We start from the raw sequence: 17841 nt of genomic DNA on the forward strand, positions 1-17841 counted from the left end.
ACGTGTCAAGTGGTCTATAGAGTCAATAAAAATCTTGTTGAAACTGTTCAGTCAAAGAAGACTCTGGTTCTGGATTAAGTTTGATATATGCTTCTGGTGTATGGGGTTTGCAATTCAAAGATTTGTTTTTGTCTTGGCTGTAAGTGACACTAGTTCCGTGCATGTTGGCTGCTTCTGGTGTATGGGGTTTGCAATTCAAAGATTTGTTTTTGTCTTGGCTGTAAGTGACACTAGTTCCGTGCATGTTGGCTGCTTCTGGTGTATGGGGTTTGCAATTCAAAGATTTTTTTTTGGTCTTGGCTGTAAGTGACACTAGTTTGGTGCATGTTGGCTGCTTCTGGTGTATGGGGTTTGCAAATCAAAGATTTGTTTTTGTCTTGGCTGTAAGTGACACTAGTTCCGTGCATGTTGGCTGCTTCTGGTGTATGGGGTTTGCAATTCAAAGATTTTTTTTTGGTCTTGGCTGTAAGTGACACTAGTTTCGTGCATGTTGGCTGCTTCTGGTGTATGGGGTTTGCAATTCAAAGATTTGTTTTTGTCTTGGCTGTAAGTGACACTAGTTCCGTGCATGTTGGCTGCTTCTGGTGTATGGGGTTTGCAATTCAAAGATTTTTTTTTGGTCTTGGCTGTAAGTGACACTAGTTTCGTGCATGTTGGCTGCTTCTGGTGTATGGGGTTTGCAAATCAAAGATTTGTTTTTGTCTTGGCTGTAAGTGACACTAGTTCCGTGCATGTTGGCTGCTTCTGGTGTATGGGGTTTGCAATTCAAAGATTTTTTTTTTGGTCTTGGCTGCAAGTGACACTAGTTCCGTGCATGTTGGCTGCTTCTGGTGTATGGGGTTTGCAATTCAAAGATTTGTTTTTGTCTTGGGCGTAAGTGACACTAGTTCCGTGCATGTTGGCTGCTTCTGGTGTATGGGGTTTGCAATTCAAAGATTTGTTTTTGTCTTGGGCGTAAGTGACACTAGTTCCGTGCATGTTGGCGAGATAGCTAGAGCCCTTGGCACTAGGTTCAAGGAACATCAGTTTGGACAATGTAAAAGGCAGGGAGGATTATGGAACCATAAGATCAGAGAAGCCTTAAGATGTCAAGAACCACACTCAACAGGGATGCCAGATATAAGCTGTCCCTTGACCAACCCACCGGGCGGTCATGTGACTGACTGAGTGTAAATACTCCACTGAACAGATGCCGTAATGACATTGCAAGCTGCTCATTACAGACTCTGAAAATGCAACTTTTTAAGCTTGTGACTCTTGTTAAGTTGATCAAATAACAAATGTTAACATTTTGAATCCCTGTGTGGCAACTTACATCATTTCCATCGCGTCCATCTTCGCCACTGGATCCAGTCTTTCCAGCAAGACCGTCGGGGCCTCGTTGACCTGCAGGACCCTGTGGACCACCAGAACCACGCGATCCCTGGGAGAAAAAAAAATAATCAAGAAAAATTATTTAAGATTAATAATAAATAATATAAATAATATAAATAGGAATGTATGATAAATAATAACATACTGAGTGCATGATGTTCCAAATTATTGTAATCAATTTTTTTCAGTTTTTTGCTATTCTATTACTGCTATACCCCGTAATTAAGTCAAAATAGACCAGTGGAATGCTGAACATATATGCCTACTCCTATCTAGTATTTACAAAAAAATATTTTGTACATAAAATTTTAGAGTAAACTGGGGGAAAACCCGTTGACTTCTGCACCTTGAAAATTAATTTTTAGCAATAGATAAAATGATAGAGGTACTAGTCAAAAGTTGTAGAAGCAGCATTAGAAATGAAGTAAAACGGTCAATTTAAGAATGAAATTACATTTATCAATTTATTGATTTTTCTTTTAACAAATCATGTGATTTAAAGTAACACAATTTAAATCAAGCTAACTTAATTATGTTACCCTCAATAAAGAGAGATTTAACAATATATCCAACTTACTGGGCGACCAGTGTTTCCTGATGGGCCTACAATACCAACTGGACCAACTTCTCCCTGCAAGTCAAAGAAAAATAATACGCATATAATTATTTACAACATCAAAATAAATAAAGCCGACATATGGTTGGTTTAACACATGATGAACCACATTCTTCCCCTGTATAATCAATCATTTTACAGAGTTGGAATATCTTGTGAACTGGTAAGTATCTTTAAAACGTCCTCGCTTTTCTTTTTATCGTGCTGTACTTATACATATAAGCCTTGAAATAACATCTATTCATTTCATATCTTTTTTAAAACAATGGGCATTGCTAGCTTTCTATCAGCTCCCATTGGTTAATTACATGACAGCATCATTTCGGCAACCAATCAAAATAGAGCTTTCAGCCCCTTCAGGTCATTTTTACCACATCTCTGATTGGCTGAATACATGTTATATGCTTCTTTGTAACCAATCAAAACAGTTCTTAAAAGAAATATTATGGACTTACTCTTTCTCCTGCTGCACCCAATGGGCCTGGTGGACCTGATTGACCGTCTTGTCCCTACAAATGCAAAAACAACAACATTATATCATGAGTATTGTACAATCAACAAACTTTGCAAAAGAAATCGCTTTAAATAAAAAAATATATCACTTTGAAAAGAAACCACCAGAAAACACCACATTTTCTCCAAAAAACATGCATTCCGACACCTTATTTATTTACTACTTTTATTTATTAGACTCAAATGTTCGTATTGGGAGCCATTTTCTGATATGTACTAGACAAGAGATTATTTGGCTTCGTTATTGACAAAGGACATCGTACACCATGCATTGTGGATACATGGAGAGGGTATACAGATGACCACACAAGGATATCTCGCAAATATGTATCATATTTACGGTTTTGTGTTATATCAATGACCCTTTTTTATCTAAGCCAATTTTTGAATATGGATAGGTCAATGATACCTTGACTTATTTCGTACATACTTACATTAGGACCTGCACCACCAGTTTCACCACGTCCACCACGTGCACCCATTGGACCCTGTCAACGAGAATGAAAAATATCAATCAGCAATCGAACATAATCAGAATGATTTGCTTAACCAGAATTCTTTCTATGCACTTGTATTGTAAGTAAATAAAAATGACGAAAATATAGATGAGTTTACCTCAACGTTTATTAACAAAGGCAAGGGACTGGTATATTGATATGCTTGAGTGAACTGCATACAACCACTACACTGTTCAATAGCCGTATTGTGATGTGGCAGGTGTTTTAAAAACACGAGCCCTGATCAAAATATGATGCGCTCGCATACTGCCAGGCAAAAAACAAATTGTGATAATGAGTATGCATACTGCCAGAAATTGACGTCCATATACATACATACAGTATAACATGCTGGAAGGTTAAAAAAAATCTAAATAATTATTATTTTTGCAGCGGTTTAAGAATAGGATATAATTTCAATTTTTTTGGCCAACAATTCATAGTCATTTCATTCACAAATGGGGCTCCCTAAAAAATCCATGAACACTCATCACATGATCACTTACCACTGGTCCTGTACGTCCCCGGCCTCCTTCTGGTCCTTCAACACCAGCAACACCACGTTCACCACGAGGTCCCTTCTCACCTTGAGCACCCACTGGGCCACCTGGTCCCTAAAGAACAAGAATAAAAAACAATCTTTCCTTATTGGCTTCATTACACAGGTAGGAGTACACATTTACAGAATGAGAGTAGTTTAATACAAGAATGTTTGTTTGTGCTTCAGTCTTGTATGTTTGTTTGTTTGTTTGTTTGTTTGTTTGTTGCATTGGTTCAACTTTTATTTTAGTGTATGCAAAAATTTCCACTACATGACATACAAAAAGTTTTAGAGCACTGTTCTTGTAACAAACTCATAGTGCTTTTTCTGGAAAATTATGAATGCATATTAGATTTGTTTGAGAATGACAATTTATACCATACTGTTATCTTTTATTTATAGGAAAGGTGTTCTTACAGATTTATAATTGTTTGCACTTCTAAACTAATTCCACAACTTACCTGGACACCTGGAGGTCCGGACTGTCCTGCATTGCCTGCACCACCAACCTCACCCTGAAGAAGGAAAACAATTTGAGAAAAGTCGATCACACACTCTTACTAAATCAGTTAATATTTCTCAAGTTTAAAATCCTAAATTATGAAATCCTATACATAAAATTCATTTTTGAGTTAGGCAACTTTTGGAGACTCTATGACAATACTGTATTAGGCAATCGCAACTTCTTTGAAGAGTCTGTGACAATACTGTATTAGGCAATCATAACTTCTTTGAAGAGTCTGTGACAATACTTTATTAGGCAATCACAACTTCTTTGGAGAGTCTGTGACAATACTTTATTAGGCAATCACAACTTCTTTGAAGAGTCTGCGACAATACTGTATTAGGCAATCACAACTTCTTTGAAGAGTCTGCGACAATACTGTATTAGGCAATCACAACTTTCTTGAAGAGTCTGTGACAATACTGTATTAGGCAATCATAACTTCTTTGAAGAGTCTGTGACAATACTGTATTAGGCAATCACAACTTCTTTGAAGAGTCTGCGACAATACTGTATTAGGCAATCACAACTTCTTTGAAGAGTCTGCGACAATACTGTATTAGGCAATCACAACTAATACTGTATTAGGCATTTATCCCATCAAAATAAGATAAAACTACTAATAAACCAATTGCTTACCCTTGCTCCTTCGGGTCCTTGTACTCCAGTTCTTCCTGGTTCACCAGCATCTCCCTGTTAATAAAACATTCAAGCAATTATTCCTAAATTAGGCAAAACAAATTAATAAATTGTTTGGTTGCCCTTCCAAGACAAAAATTTGGAGGGTCGGGCTCACAAATTTTTGATCTACATTTAAAAAAATTGTGTGTTTTTGGACACAATTTAAAAGGAAATACTTCATATTTTTAATCAAATATGCATTTAATAAATTAAATGAGTGATACTGTCCAAATGTAAGGTTTCTTCTAAAAAGGTGATTGAAAAAAAAAAAAGAAATGACCCAAGATAACTGATTTTTTGGGTTGGTCTTCTAGTGCTACTAAACATTTTTTTCTAGTTCTTCTTAATTGTCCTTATGGTTTGCTGTAAGTGTTCACATGCAATACACATGGGGGATAATAAAATAAAGGGGCTCCTATCAGACCAAACTCATTCTTTTGTTTTTATAGCAAACTCAAGTCTTCTCTTATCAGTTTTTAGCAATAAAATTAAGATATAACAAATGCATGACATTTTAGTTTTTAAAATTTCAGGTCTACTCACATTCTGTCCTCGTGATCCTTGGGCTCCTGGTGGACCAGCACCTCCAGTTGCTCCCTACAGGTAATAAAAATTGTTAAAAAATAAACATTGTTTGAAAAGAAATACAAGAAATTTCAAACTGACTCGTCAACTTATCGTTTTTCATACAAGACTCATTCATACTATACTAGGCTCGTATCATACAGAATTCTGCAGAGAGACGAATGACTGTTTACTATAAACAGCACCATATCCAACACAAAATGTGCTTCAAGCGATTCGCCGAGTGAAATACAAGAAATTTCAAAATGGCTTGTAAACTTATTATTTTTCATACAAGACTCATTCATACTAGGCTCGTATCATAAAGAATTCTGCAGAGAGACGAATAACGGTTTACTATAAACCGCACCATATTTAACACATGATGTGCTTCAAGCGATTCGCCGAGTGCAATTAGCGGTCAAGCTTTATATATTTTTCAATCCGTCAAGATAGGGCCAGGCGACAGATTTTTTTACTAGTGTTTAAGTTTATTGATTCTATTTGCCCATACGCCATGATCACAACGATATGCACCCTGTTTAATTTTTCCCTTAGATATAATCAACAATATGCACTCTCTTTCAATTGTTTCCTTCGATATAATCACCAAGATCGCAATCATTATAATCTTTCAGGACACAGTTCTGCAACTTCCAGTAACTTGTACACATATAGAATGACCTTTGCCCGTCTTTGGTACTAATACTTGTACTCCAAAACTTAGTGAACATTTGAGGTATTACTGTTAAATTGAACAGTTATTGAACTGTGCCATTTGAGATGGTGCTATTGCTTACCCTTTCTCCTGGTCTTCCATCAGTACCCTCTGGTCCAGCTGGACCTTGCTCTCCCTGTGGGCAAAACAGAACATTAATAATGAATAACAATCCATTCAAAAGTTGCAGTATAAAGCTTTTTTAAGTTATATAATAAATACCAAGAACTCGATACATGGTCATCTTTCAGATCCACCTGGTTCTGAGACGTAGGGGGGTGCGACACACGCAAGTTAATTCAAGAACCCCTGCACCACATTACCTGCTCAGAACCTTGAAATACATGCATTCAAATTAAATGTATTCCATTGATTGGAATGTATTCCAGGTGCTTGGTGCAAGTATGTGGGTAAAGGCACCTAGGAAGGGTTTTTCAATAGCAGGCATGCATATGTTTTTTTGAAAACTGCCTGGAAAAGGCGTGAATTTTAAAAAAAAAAAAAAAAATAGAAATGGGTAAATTTGGACAAGATAACTGCCTGAATTCAGGCAAAAGCTCTGAATATTCTTATGCCTGCAATAGGGTAGGTATATCTAATTTGGTTAACAAATACAACTCCCTTACCCTTTCGCCAGATTCTCCTGCAGCACCAGCTGGTCCTACTGTACCTGGTTGTCCCTGGAAATGCAAGAAACAAACGATATGGTTATATTATCCATACCAGAGAAGGCAGGCATGTTGCCTATTTGGGTCGAAGTCGAGTGAGAGGTGTGTTAGTGAACTAACAAAAACGCAAATTGCGCATGCGTTCACAAAAGAGAGCTCGCGTCCAAGTGCTGACAAGTCGAGCGCTCTGTGTAAGCTCAGATAAGCGATGTCGCCAGGCTCTAACACAGTACCGGCATCAGTTGAACTGGAGTATGCATAGAAGGCACAGGCATGGAACATTCCAATCTATGACTTTATTACAAAATGTCAAACATGGTCATCTGTCAGCACACAATTCTGTTACCCCAAGTCTTCTACATGCATATAATGACCTTTGAGAGCAATGGGTACAAAAACTCATAATCTACAACTTGAGGTCAACTATTGAGCTTTGCCTGTTATGTGGATGTTATTGAACTTTGCCATGGAGATGATGTCATTTTGGCTCAATATATTGGGATAGCATTATACTTCATTTGCTCAGCTTGTAACTGGCAAAAAAATTGACTCTTAACATTAGGTTTTGATATAGAATGGCATACACGCAGCACTTGCGCCTTGTGTCTCCGATGCACGCTTATGTGGTGTAGGACTTAATTGCATACATAGTAACAAAACCATTTAATTTCGCTGGCAATTAAAAGCCGATATTTGGTTATTGGTTACCCTACAAGCCAATCAAGTGCACAACTAGTTAATTCAAGTGATCGATGTGCTGGAATATCAATAAAGTTTAAATGACAACTTACTGGTAGACCTCCGATACCCTGAGGACCACGATCACCACTAGGACCGCTAGCACCCTGTAAATAAAGAAAATATTACAAGGATTAAAAACAATCTTCAAATGCACAGTTCTACGACTTAAATATATTAATATACATTCTTAAAATGACCCTTGCAGTTAACTATTGAGCTGTGAAAGTGATTTTAGCCCATAAGGAAAAGTTGCAGAAACATGGTCTCCCCGCAACCCGAAATCTTAATGCTTGCGAAAATATAATGCTGTTGAGTAATCACATGGCCTTGCCATTTTTAATCTATTCCACTCATTCCAATACTTATCAAAGGTTTGTATATTTTGATTTGCTACGAACGAACTTAAAAAGAATACGATAAGTTTCCTAATATGCATCACCAACCAGTGCTAGTGTATGGAGTAATCCACTTTCATTTCTAGGCCCTGAGGAAAGTTTCCGGTTTAATGACATTTTTATTGATGAAAATACTCATACTCAGTGTTCGAATTAAGGAAAAATAAATGGTTGTCCCACGGACAACCAGATTACAATTTCTGGTTGTCCGTCTCAAGTTTTTGGTTGTCTGTAGGCCTACAACGGTGACAAAGGCTACAGATTTATGGTTGTCCGGTGGACAACCGAATCAGTATTCTTGGTTGTCCGGCGACTTTTTTAGTTGTCCCGGGCGAACGGACAACCAAAATTTCGAACGCTGCTCATACTTACATCTTCACCTTGTTGACCACTTCTTCCTTCTGGACCATCGGGACCGGTATCACCAGCGGGGCCAGCAAGACCCATGGCTCCTTGTGAACCTTGTTCACCCTATAAAAGTAGAACACAAATATTATGTGAATGACTTTCTCTCTTATCCCTTAAAAACACAACAACTTTCAGATCGATATTTTGTAAGCCATTTTGTACTTCCCAGCCTATTGCAGGCATGGTCTTGAATTACTCCTGGTTAGGCCACTCATTTTGTACTTGGACACAACTTGCAGAGTTTTTTTCTCTCAGACCTGTCACTCCATGAGTTTTGTTCCCTTGAGATCCACAACTCCAAGAGCGGGTTGTCCAAACAAATTCGTAAGGAGCATTTTTGCTATGATGCTCAACTTCAGCTGAAATACTAACTCTGTGTTGAGTTTCATTTTCTCAGTCAACTTAAAAAATTGGAGGAACTTGCATGCATTATTACAGTAAACCACTGCCACACCAATCGTTTGGCTTTAAAAATGGGAAACTCCATTTGAAACCTACACCCTCTGTCAGGAGGGTCAAGGTTGCATGTTCCATAGGGGGGTACATGGATTTCGATTGGAACAGCCCAGTCTTCCATTCGTCATGTTGTGGATTTCACAATGACGCAAGCCTTGCCGACGCAAATTCGCAGAATTACCGTAAAAAAGACACAATACTTACAACTTGTCCTTCAAGTCCTGGGGCTCCACCACCTCCTGGTTGGCCTCTGAGTCCGCGTAGACCACGGGCACCAGTTTGACCTTGCATACCGGGTTGACCCTGTTGTTGGAGAAAGAAAAATGAAATTAATTTATGCCTAGCAAAAATTTCTTAAGAAAAAAAATCAATTTTGATGAGACAATATTGTTACACACTGTAACAATGTATAGACATAAATCTTTTGTCTTCCATTGGTAATGTGAATTTTTGAGATGAAATCATGTTGTCATGGTAACTTACAATGCCTCCTGGAGGTCCACCTTCACCTGCTGCTCCTGTTTCTCCACGGCTACCAGCTCTTCCTGTTTGTCCTTGTGGTCCTTGGTTACCTTGTTTACCTTCCTCGCCCTACAACAGATACAGATTGGAAAAAGTAAGCTATATTTCTTTCTTTTCCTGTCCCTTTCACCTTCTCTCCTCCTTCCCTCTCTACCCTGTAACAGTCAAACAGATACAGATTAAACCTGATTTTTTCTTTTCCCCTCTCCCTCACAACCTCCCCTCTTCTCTTCTCCTCCCCTCCCCCATTTCCCTCCAGCTCTACTTAATGCTCTGTGTGCTAGCCAACATAAGGTCCTGAGTTTAATATTAGATATTTTCACATTAATGCTCTGTGTGCTATAGCCAACATAAGAGGTCCCACATCTCAAAATGTGAAGAGCTATCTCAAGAAGCACTGAACCAATACTAGGCTTGTTTGTACTCCTTTTAATGCATTTTTCATTCTGATTCCAAATATGGTCATAAAAATGTATAATTCTGACAGTCAACACTTGTGTGGAGTGAGTTAAAGCAAAAATAACAAGAGACTCCCTGGCCTGCTATAGACACGGTCTTTCATGCACAAATATCTCATGAAATTGACAAATTGACCAGTTGTTAATTAACTCAGCAATTTTCATAACTACTTACAGCGGGTCCTCTTGCTCCTTGATTTCCTGGTCTTCCACGGCTACCATCTCGTCCCTAAATAAAATGCAAAACAAACAAAAAATTATGCCAATTAAAAACTTGATCTTCTGTTATGATACGGAACATGTTTTCTCATGAAATTTTATTTTCTGGATTTCCTGTTGGTGACAAACTTAATTGTTATTTCTCTAATGGGTCAATATAATACATTTGGCCTTTATTTTTTCACTCTGGCCTCGTTTAATTGTGCCCAAGGCGAATCAATGCATAATAATGAAAATTTATAATTAATGTGTTCAATGGAATTTCAGCTGATACTCAACGCAAATTGATGCCTGAAAATAATGTGTTCAAGGAATTTCAAGTTGATATTTAACTATCATGCACATTGGGCAATTCATAATGCACTACCGAGGAATTATTTTATTTCCAAGTCCTTTGCTGTCAATTCCCCAAAGGTGGTATCAAATCCAATGGAAATTCAAAGAAACAAGAATCAAACGGCAAAGATACCCCATATTTAGTACATTTTTAAGCCTCAAAACTGATATCCAAACTGTTCGAGCAATGCAACTCCCTCCAACTAGGGAATCAAGAAAATTTTGGTTATAGACTTTTAAGCTTTCTTGAAGGATAGAATTAGAATCATAAGATACCACTTTTGTTAGCTTTGGTGTCGTAAAACATACAAAGCTTACTGTAATATGAATAAATATTGTTACTCACAGCTGCGCCAGTGACTCCTGGTGGTCCGACATTTCCTGGTGCACCAAGTGGTCCCTAAGAAATTAAGAAACAAAAGTTATCCAAATTCAGCAATACAGGTTATACTAATTAGCACTGATTTAGCACTGATTATTTTACTGAAGCATCACTCATCTTAAGCCCATCTCACTACCAGAAGTTATTGAAGTTGCAGACATTTTTTGACTTAACTACATTTCACTTCCAGCATTGATTTGAGATCTCTTTATGATATCTCTACACCATTTGTTGGTATTACCATAAACATGTTGAAATTCCATCTCTTGTCATATTAAATACAATGTTAGCAAATACCTTTGACAATTTTTGGATCCAATTTAAAAAAAATCCGAATCACCAAATTAATTATTATCGCAACTATTGTTTTTTTTTTTTTTTTTATTAGAATAACTCAAATGAGACTTACTGCATTGCCAGGTGGTCCTGGACGTCCTTCACTTCCTGCAGCTCCCTAGAAATTAATTGAGAAATGGGTGTATTTGTGAGGACGATTTGGGTGTGATTGAGACTTTTGGGTGTACTTGGGGTGACATTTGGGTGTACTTGGGGAGATTTGAGTGTACTTAGTAGACTTTTGGGTGCTTTTGTGACATATTAGGTGTACTTGGGGAGACATTTGGGTGTACTTTGGAGACTTTGGGCGTTTTTGTTACATTTTTGGGTGTAATTGGGGAGACTTTTGGGTGTTCTTAGGAGACATTTGGATGTAATTGGGAGACATTTGGGTGTACTTTGGGGACATTTGGGTGTACTTGGGGAGACATTTGGGTGTACTTGGGGGGACCTTTGGTTGTACATATGTACTTGAAACATTTTTTTCTTTCAAGTGATGGCTTTGAGGTCATTTTCTCCTCCTTATAAATTTTTTTAAAAATATTTTACAAATTCCTCGGCCAAATGTTTGGTTTGTCCTTTTTAACAAGTGCTTATCTTGTTGGATAAATGCTTTTATATGTGTTTTCAGCAGTGTACTTACTGTTGGGCCTGGTTTGCCATCACTTCCTGAGCCGCCATCGGGACCTGGTGAACCCTGAAAGAGCAATTCATAAAATCATCAATAATCAATAATAAAATCCATAAAATAATATGATATAGGCCTACTTATATAAATCAAATTTGATGTTTGTGTAATTAATTGGCTGGCCACCAATTTGAAGAAAAAACAACAAATATATAGAAAATGAAACATAAACTTACCCTATCTCCTGGCATTCCTGGTGGTCCTGTAGATCCTGGTGAACCCTGCAAGAAATGAAAAAACAATTAATAGGAATATTTTGAAATAATGGAATGTTTTGCTGCAACTCATTTGACAATGCCATACTGTCTAAGTGTTAACATTTTCCCCTACGTAATTTTCACGGTTTGCTGATTTTGAACTACTTAGCTCGTTTTCAAATTCATGATTTTGAGATTTTGTACATCCACCCATCCATTATATACACATATTTGCACATTTTTATTTTCACGTTAGCTGTGTGGAGCGCATAAAACCACGCAAATTAATGTTGAAAATATATTTTAAGTAGCAACTTTTTGACATTTTCTTTATACTTGACAAGTTTTTACTTACATCATCACCTTCTGGTCCTGCTGCTCCAGAGGGTCCTTGTTCACCATTGTTACCCTGAAAATCAGTAAGAGATGACATTACTTTGAATTCATTCACTTCTGCAGTATACTACAGAGACAGTGATTGGTTAATTAGATGATATTATCATCTCAATAACCAATCAAAATAGAGCTTTAAGGTACTTGAGCCTTTCTTACAGAGACCCTGATTGGTTGATTAGATACTATTATCATCTCAGTAACCAATCATATTTTGTTTAAGTGATATAAAAGAAAGTTAACTTGTTTGTAATCACTCTGTGAATCCACAAAGGGTGTGTGAATTTTAAATGGGGTTATCTGAATGGGCGACTCAATTTCACAGAAGGTGTAAGAATTTGAACTGGAACAGCCCAGTATTCATAGCATTCAAAATGTGGTACACATTATACATAAAATATATCAATATACTTAGCAAGAAATTGAGAGATGCAACTGCTCTTATCTCAAATATAAGTAGTTCAAGAGTTGAATCGAGGCGAAATCGCAAGATTCTCGATGCTTAGGATATTTGGAGTTTACTCAAGAGGTTGCTATAGTTGTACTTACCCTCTGTCCTGCTTGTCCCATTTGTCCTGGTCTGCCTGGAGGACCTCCTAATCCCTGTTTGAACAAAACAAGAAAATAGTATCAATCATTTATATTATTAGAGTTTTAACAGGTGAAGCTTGTGTCTGCCTTAGCACCGACTCATTCAGGACAAACAAAACTGGAGTCAGTAGTGTAGCAGGGAGGAAATGAGAAGCCTGTGGAATATTTTGACCCCTCCTAATTTTAAAGGAAAGGAGTCTTTCTTGATTTTGACATGGGGTGTTCAATGATTGGACTTAAAAAATATGGCAGAGAGGCTGGGAAAACACAGGAATTATCCCATAAAATCTGGCCAAGATGCTCCAAAACGGAGTCACAAAAACAGGGTAAAAAGACCAACATTTATGTGTTTTTTATAGGCAGGTTTTCTACTGAGGAATGCACTTATTAAACAAATATGTTGAGAATTACAGTCCGTTCAGTTTAAGTTGGAACATGACCTATACCTAAATGGTTGAATTGTAACAAATGAGGTCAAGATTAACTTGTAATCTTATGTTACAACATACTTCAGTCAGAGATCATTTAGAGAAACATAGAACATGACTTTGGACAGGCCACACAGATAATGGATGCCTGGATGGGTTCCCCCTTATACTGGTTATACCTCAATTATAGTCCTGAAGAATTGAGGCGAGGAAAAAGGTTTGCAAAATGTTCCTAAGACAATTTTTTTTAAATCCTATTGATCCAAACATGACATTTTAAAATGAGAACACTTTCTAGGATCTACAGGGCCCACAGGATAGCAGTACTTCGCACTGATGAAGGGGATACCCTGTACAATGAAAGCTTAATTATGGACCTACAGGGCCTGTAGGATAGCAGTTCCTTGCCCTGATGAAGGGTCTACCCTGTACAATGAAAGCTCATCAATGTTACTTACCCTCTCTCCTGCAGATCCTCTTGGTCCTGAAGATCCTGGTAAACCAGTTTCTCCCTAAAATATAAAAGGTGAGGAAAATGTTATTTTATACATACACCAGGCATTGTATTAAATTCAGTTAAACTGTAGGGCTAGCTGTTCCTAAACCCAACCTGTCCTGCATGAGAGCAAACTGTTCATCTTTTTATGAAACCCCTTTCTTATATGCTAATCCAATCTAAATAAATCCGTCACAAAGACCGATTTCTATATAAACAAACACAAATAATCTTACCGCGTCTCCATCACCTCCGCGCCTTCCTACTGCTCCTTGGCCACCAGACTCTCCACGTTGTCCTCGTGCTCCTGATAGACCTGATTGACCTTGACGTCCTGGAATACCCTGTTAAAATTGATCAAACAATGCACTTGATTAACAAAATGTTGATGTACTAAAACTAGATACTCACTCTTTCACTCCAACTAGACTTGAAGCTTTGTAAAGTTTATAAATAGAGAGAGTGGCCTATCTGCTGTGTTCTAGCAGGACATCAGTCAATATGAGATATTAAAATTCAACGTAAAATTCAGTGACATATTAGTGTAAAGTTAAGTAAAATGGACCCCTAATTTAATACTACTTCCATCACAAAACTTTCACCACACTACATTTTAACTAATTTGCACAACAGATGTTTTTACTTTATATTCAGATTTTGTTCTATATGCTTATTTATTTTGTTTGTTATCTAGATAGATAAAAAGATACATATATATATCTACTAGCAACATTTTTAGACCATAATACCTACCTGATCACCGCCATCACCTCGTGAACCTGCTGAACCTGCGGGGCCCTGCAATTAATATAAAACAAGCATAAAGTTAGAAATTAACTGAGCAGATATTCAATGATCAAATTGGTCTAGATTGGGAATATGCCAGCTGTCAAGTATTCCAGTTGAGATCCATACACCCCTGGAAGACACAACCTTTTATCCTTGTGGAATATGAAGGTCATGGCTTCCATAGGGTGTATTGATTCCAACAGGATGGCTCATTTCTGCTTATATAGGTAGACTAACAAGAGATGAAGTATTTATTCCATATTCTGTGGATCGGACATCCGGGGTATCTCTAGGCTCGGGCCCAAACTGCATGTGGCTCACGGTTTGTTGTGAACAACAGAAACCGGCTGTGAAGGAGGCTACATAGCGATGTTGCTGGAGTGACCCTCAATTTCGGAAAAATGACACTCGACCATTGAATTTAATTTTAAGTTTGTCAGTATATAAGCGTAAATCAAGTAAGTTTCTTCCACTCTGAAGACTTAGAAGCGGTTGTTTGATTCCACTGACTATTTGCGATCGAAATTTACATAACACCAATGACAGAAATCATCAACAAAAATCGAATGTTTTCACTCGACCGTGAGTCGCATCATCAACCGGAAGTGACGTGGCACGGACCGACAGAATAAGCAGCCATTTTACAAATATCAAGCTATATATTTGCTGTAAACCCACTACTGAGTACTGCAGCTTTTCTATGGTGTCTTAGAATGTTTTACCAACCTCAATGTTTGGCAAGATGCTTGTGTTTTGCTTGTCTATTTCAGCATCAGATGCTTGACATTCTGGTATCGGGCCATCGGCGCACATGTATTACCCCTCCTCCACACCCGCCCCTTGCGTCTTTGAAATTGGGAATGGTTAATTTGACAACACCAATCAAGTGCAGTACACAAACTAACTTCACAATGACACACATGGAATGGATTTCATCCGAGTTATTGTCCTCTACACCTGATATTACTAGTCCTGTTTGTGACCTCAATTTGGGAGAACAAATATGCAATCAATGCTGAACACCATTAAGCAATTATAGCATAATTACAACACACATCATCATATCCACAAGTGCTCACAAACACCCTACCACACACATCTTGGTGTATTTGTAATCATACACTTCGGGTGAATATTTGCATATTTTATCAATCAAGCGGGACATCTTCCAATTCAGGATGTCCCTGATAAGCCTAATTATATACCAGTGAAGTGATCCATGCCTAAATATCCTTAAGTTGTTCCCAGGGACCCTAGAGGGTGCAATCATAATGAACTTGCTTGTGATTTAGTTTAGGTAAGAATTTTCAGTACTTACAGCTGAGCCTCGTCGTCCTGGCAAACCTTGTGATCCTGGTGCTCCAACTGGACCCTGTATCAAATAAACAACAACAACATAATCATGATCAATGCCATGTATTTAAAATAACGCGATTCTCCAAAATTCTGTGATGAAAATTGAATTTGAAGTTGCAACAAAATTGCACCTCCAAATTCTGCAGACTGCAGACACTAAGAGCTAACAATTTCTAAATTAAGACTGCCGACGATTTTTAAAATAGCAAAATGTCTACTTGATTAGACTGCTAATTTCACAATAATATTTATGGATCTTTTTTTTACAGGCCTAGTCTTCTATTACTTCATGTTGATCAAGCATCGCTCATGCATTGGCCAGTTAAACTTGAAAAAAAGTCAAGAAGATGTAATAGCGAACTCACATTGTCTCCAAGCGCTCCAGCAGAGCCTGGTGTTCCTGCGATACCCTGTTGTAGGAAACAAAGTTGAAAATTGCATTATTTAGATGGATAAATGTGTAATGCCATGAAAAATTGTTTATTTAAGAAAGATGGCCCTAGATACACCCCTGGGTATGGACTAATATCCCTGGCAACATGTGTCCAACAAGGCGAGCATCATCGACAGAAAACATTCAGTTATGCTTTCAATTGAAATATACAAGTAACATTTATTGGTGCAAATATGTGTTTAACTTTTCTTATTTCTCACAAACTATGAATTGCTTAATTTTTTTTTTATTAAAATGATGCAAAATTAATAATGGGTCAGCTGGATTGGAAAAAAGAATTACAGAAACTGGACCTCACAACTGCTCAATTGTTGGGCTACATTTTATAAAAGTATACATATATTTAGAATGGCTCTACGAATCCATTTGCGAGGTAAACTTTGGGCAAAAATGCTTTAATTTGCAGAAAATCCCAAACAATGTTTTGGGTTTTTGACCCACATTTTTAGGCAACATGATAACAAAAAAATTCTTTGGTAAAGATGTTTTTTTAATTCATTAAAAAAAATACGATGTCTCTAGGAGTAGGAAATTATTTTATATTTTTTGAATTTCGATCATAATTACCATTGCTCCAGCTTGTCCTGGGGATCGCGTGAACCACTCTCTCCTGTTTCACCCTGAACACCATTCTCTCCCTGATCTCCGCCTTGTCGGCATCACCCTAAAAAAACACAAGAGACAAAATATTAGCACAATGTTCCACAACATCTACAGTGGAGAACCAGTATCACCCGTAAAACAAATTCTCAAAATCTTAAAATCTGATATTATGCATCATGGCTACTCAAACAAACATACAAATGATCAGCTTCTTCCTGCACACTAAATCAGTATAAAATTAAATCTAGTTTTAGAGAGGAAGCCCCCGCCAGAGCAGTTTTTCTGGGGTGAACCAAACCTGCCTGGTTATCAAATTAATAAGTGATAAGGTTATCTCTGAATTTGACAGGTGCTAATTGATGCATAACATTAACACATCAATTAGCACCGTAATTCAGAGATACACTTGTCCCCGATTAATTTGATAACCAGGCAGGTTTGGTTCACCCCAGAAGAACTGCTCTGGAGGGGCTTCAATACATAAGCAGCACATTCCGTTTCTGTAAGTTTAATAGCTTTAGCCTTCTGTTCTTATCCGATGTATTTTTGATCAGTGTATGATGACAAACTTCAGTATTGTATTCTCAGTCAAGATATTGCTTTTCGGCAACTTTACCGAGTATCCTGGTAGATGTCGAATGACTGGAGACAACCAATATATAATTATGCCTCCTAATAAGTTTTAATTAAAAGAGAGCGAGAGAATTAATGCAGAATCCTCCACAATTACAACATTATTTGATTTGGTCTTTCAGCGAATCAATTACTAATAAATGCTTGACACTGTACTATCTGTTGATAGTCCAAATTAAGTTATACTAGTATTTTGTGCAGAGGGCACCTGCATTAATTTGCATTTTGTTCAACATAATGCTTGTAGAGGCAATGTTATTCAAATGGAATTGGCTAGGGCTTT

General features: G+C 37.4%; 1 protein-coding gene across 1 annotated transcript in view; it reads right to left on the reverse strand.

Moving 5' to 3' along the window:
* Positions 1-16990, reverse strand: part of LOC140142527 (uncharacterized) — a 28814-nt gene extending 11824 nt beyond the window's left edge. Inside the window, exons 1-27 of the mRNA XM_072164520.1 lie at positions 16890-16990; positions 16234-16278; positions 15831-15884; positions 14477-14521; positions 13960-14067; positions 13686-13739; positions 12758-12811; positions 12171-12224; positions 11795-11839; positions 11574-11627; positions 11004-11048; positions 10559-10612; positions 9833-9886; positions 9161-9268; positions 8882-8980; positions 8186-8284; positions 7469-7522; positions 6636-6689; positions 6092-6145; positions 5271-5324; positions 4686-4739; positions 4003-4056; positions 3507-3614; positions 2938-2991; positions 2446-2499; positions 1952-2005; positions 1316-1423 (exon numbers count right to left, since the gene is read on the reverse strand). Of these exons, the coding sequence (XP_072020621.1) occupies positions 1316-1423; positions 1952-2005; positions 2446-2499; positions 2938-2991; positions 3507-3614; positions 4003-4056; positions 4686-4739; positions 5271-5324; positions 6092-6145; positions 6636-6689; positions 7469-7522; positions 8186-8284; positions 8882-8980; positions 9161-9268; positions 9833-9886; positions 10559-10612; positions 11004-11048; positions 11574-11627; positions 11795-11839; positions 12171-12224; positions 12758-12811; positions 13686-13739; positions 13960-14067; positions 14477-14521; positions 15831-15884; positions 16234-16278; positions 16890-16892 (1677 nt within the window). The 5' untranslated portion in view covers positions 16893-16990. The remainder of the gene's footprint in view (positions 1-1315; positions 1424-1951; positions 2006-2445; positions 2500-2937; positions 2992-3506; positions 3615-4002; positions 4057-4685; positions 4740-5270; positions 5325-6091; positions 6146-6635; positions 6690-7468; positions 7523-8185; positions 8285-8881; positions 8981-9160; positions 9269-9832; positions 9887-10558; positions 10613-11003; positions 11049-11573; positions 11628-11794; positions 11840-12170; positions 12225-12757; positions 12812-13685; positions 13740-13959; positions 14068-14476; positions 14522-15830; positions 15885-16233; positions 16279-16889) is intronic.
* Positions 16991-17841: the final 851 nt, after the last annotated feature.

This window comes from Amphiura filiformis, chromosome 20 (assembly GCF_039555335.1).
Source record: "Amphiura filiformis chromosome 20, Afil_fr2py, whole genome shotgun sequence".
NCBI classification, from domain to species: Eukaryota; Metazoa; Echinodermata; class Ophiuroidea; order Amphilepidida; family Amphiuridae; genus Amphiura; species Amphiura filiformis.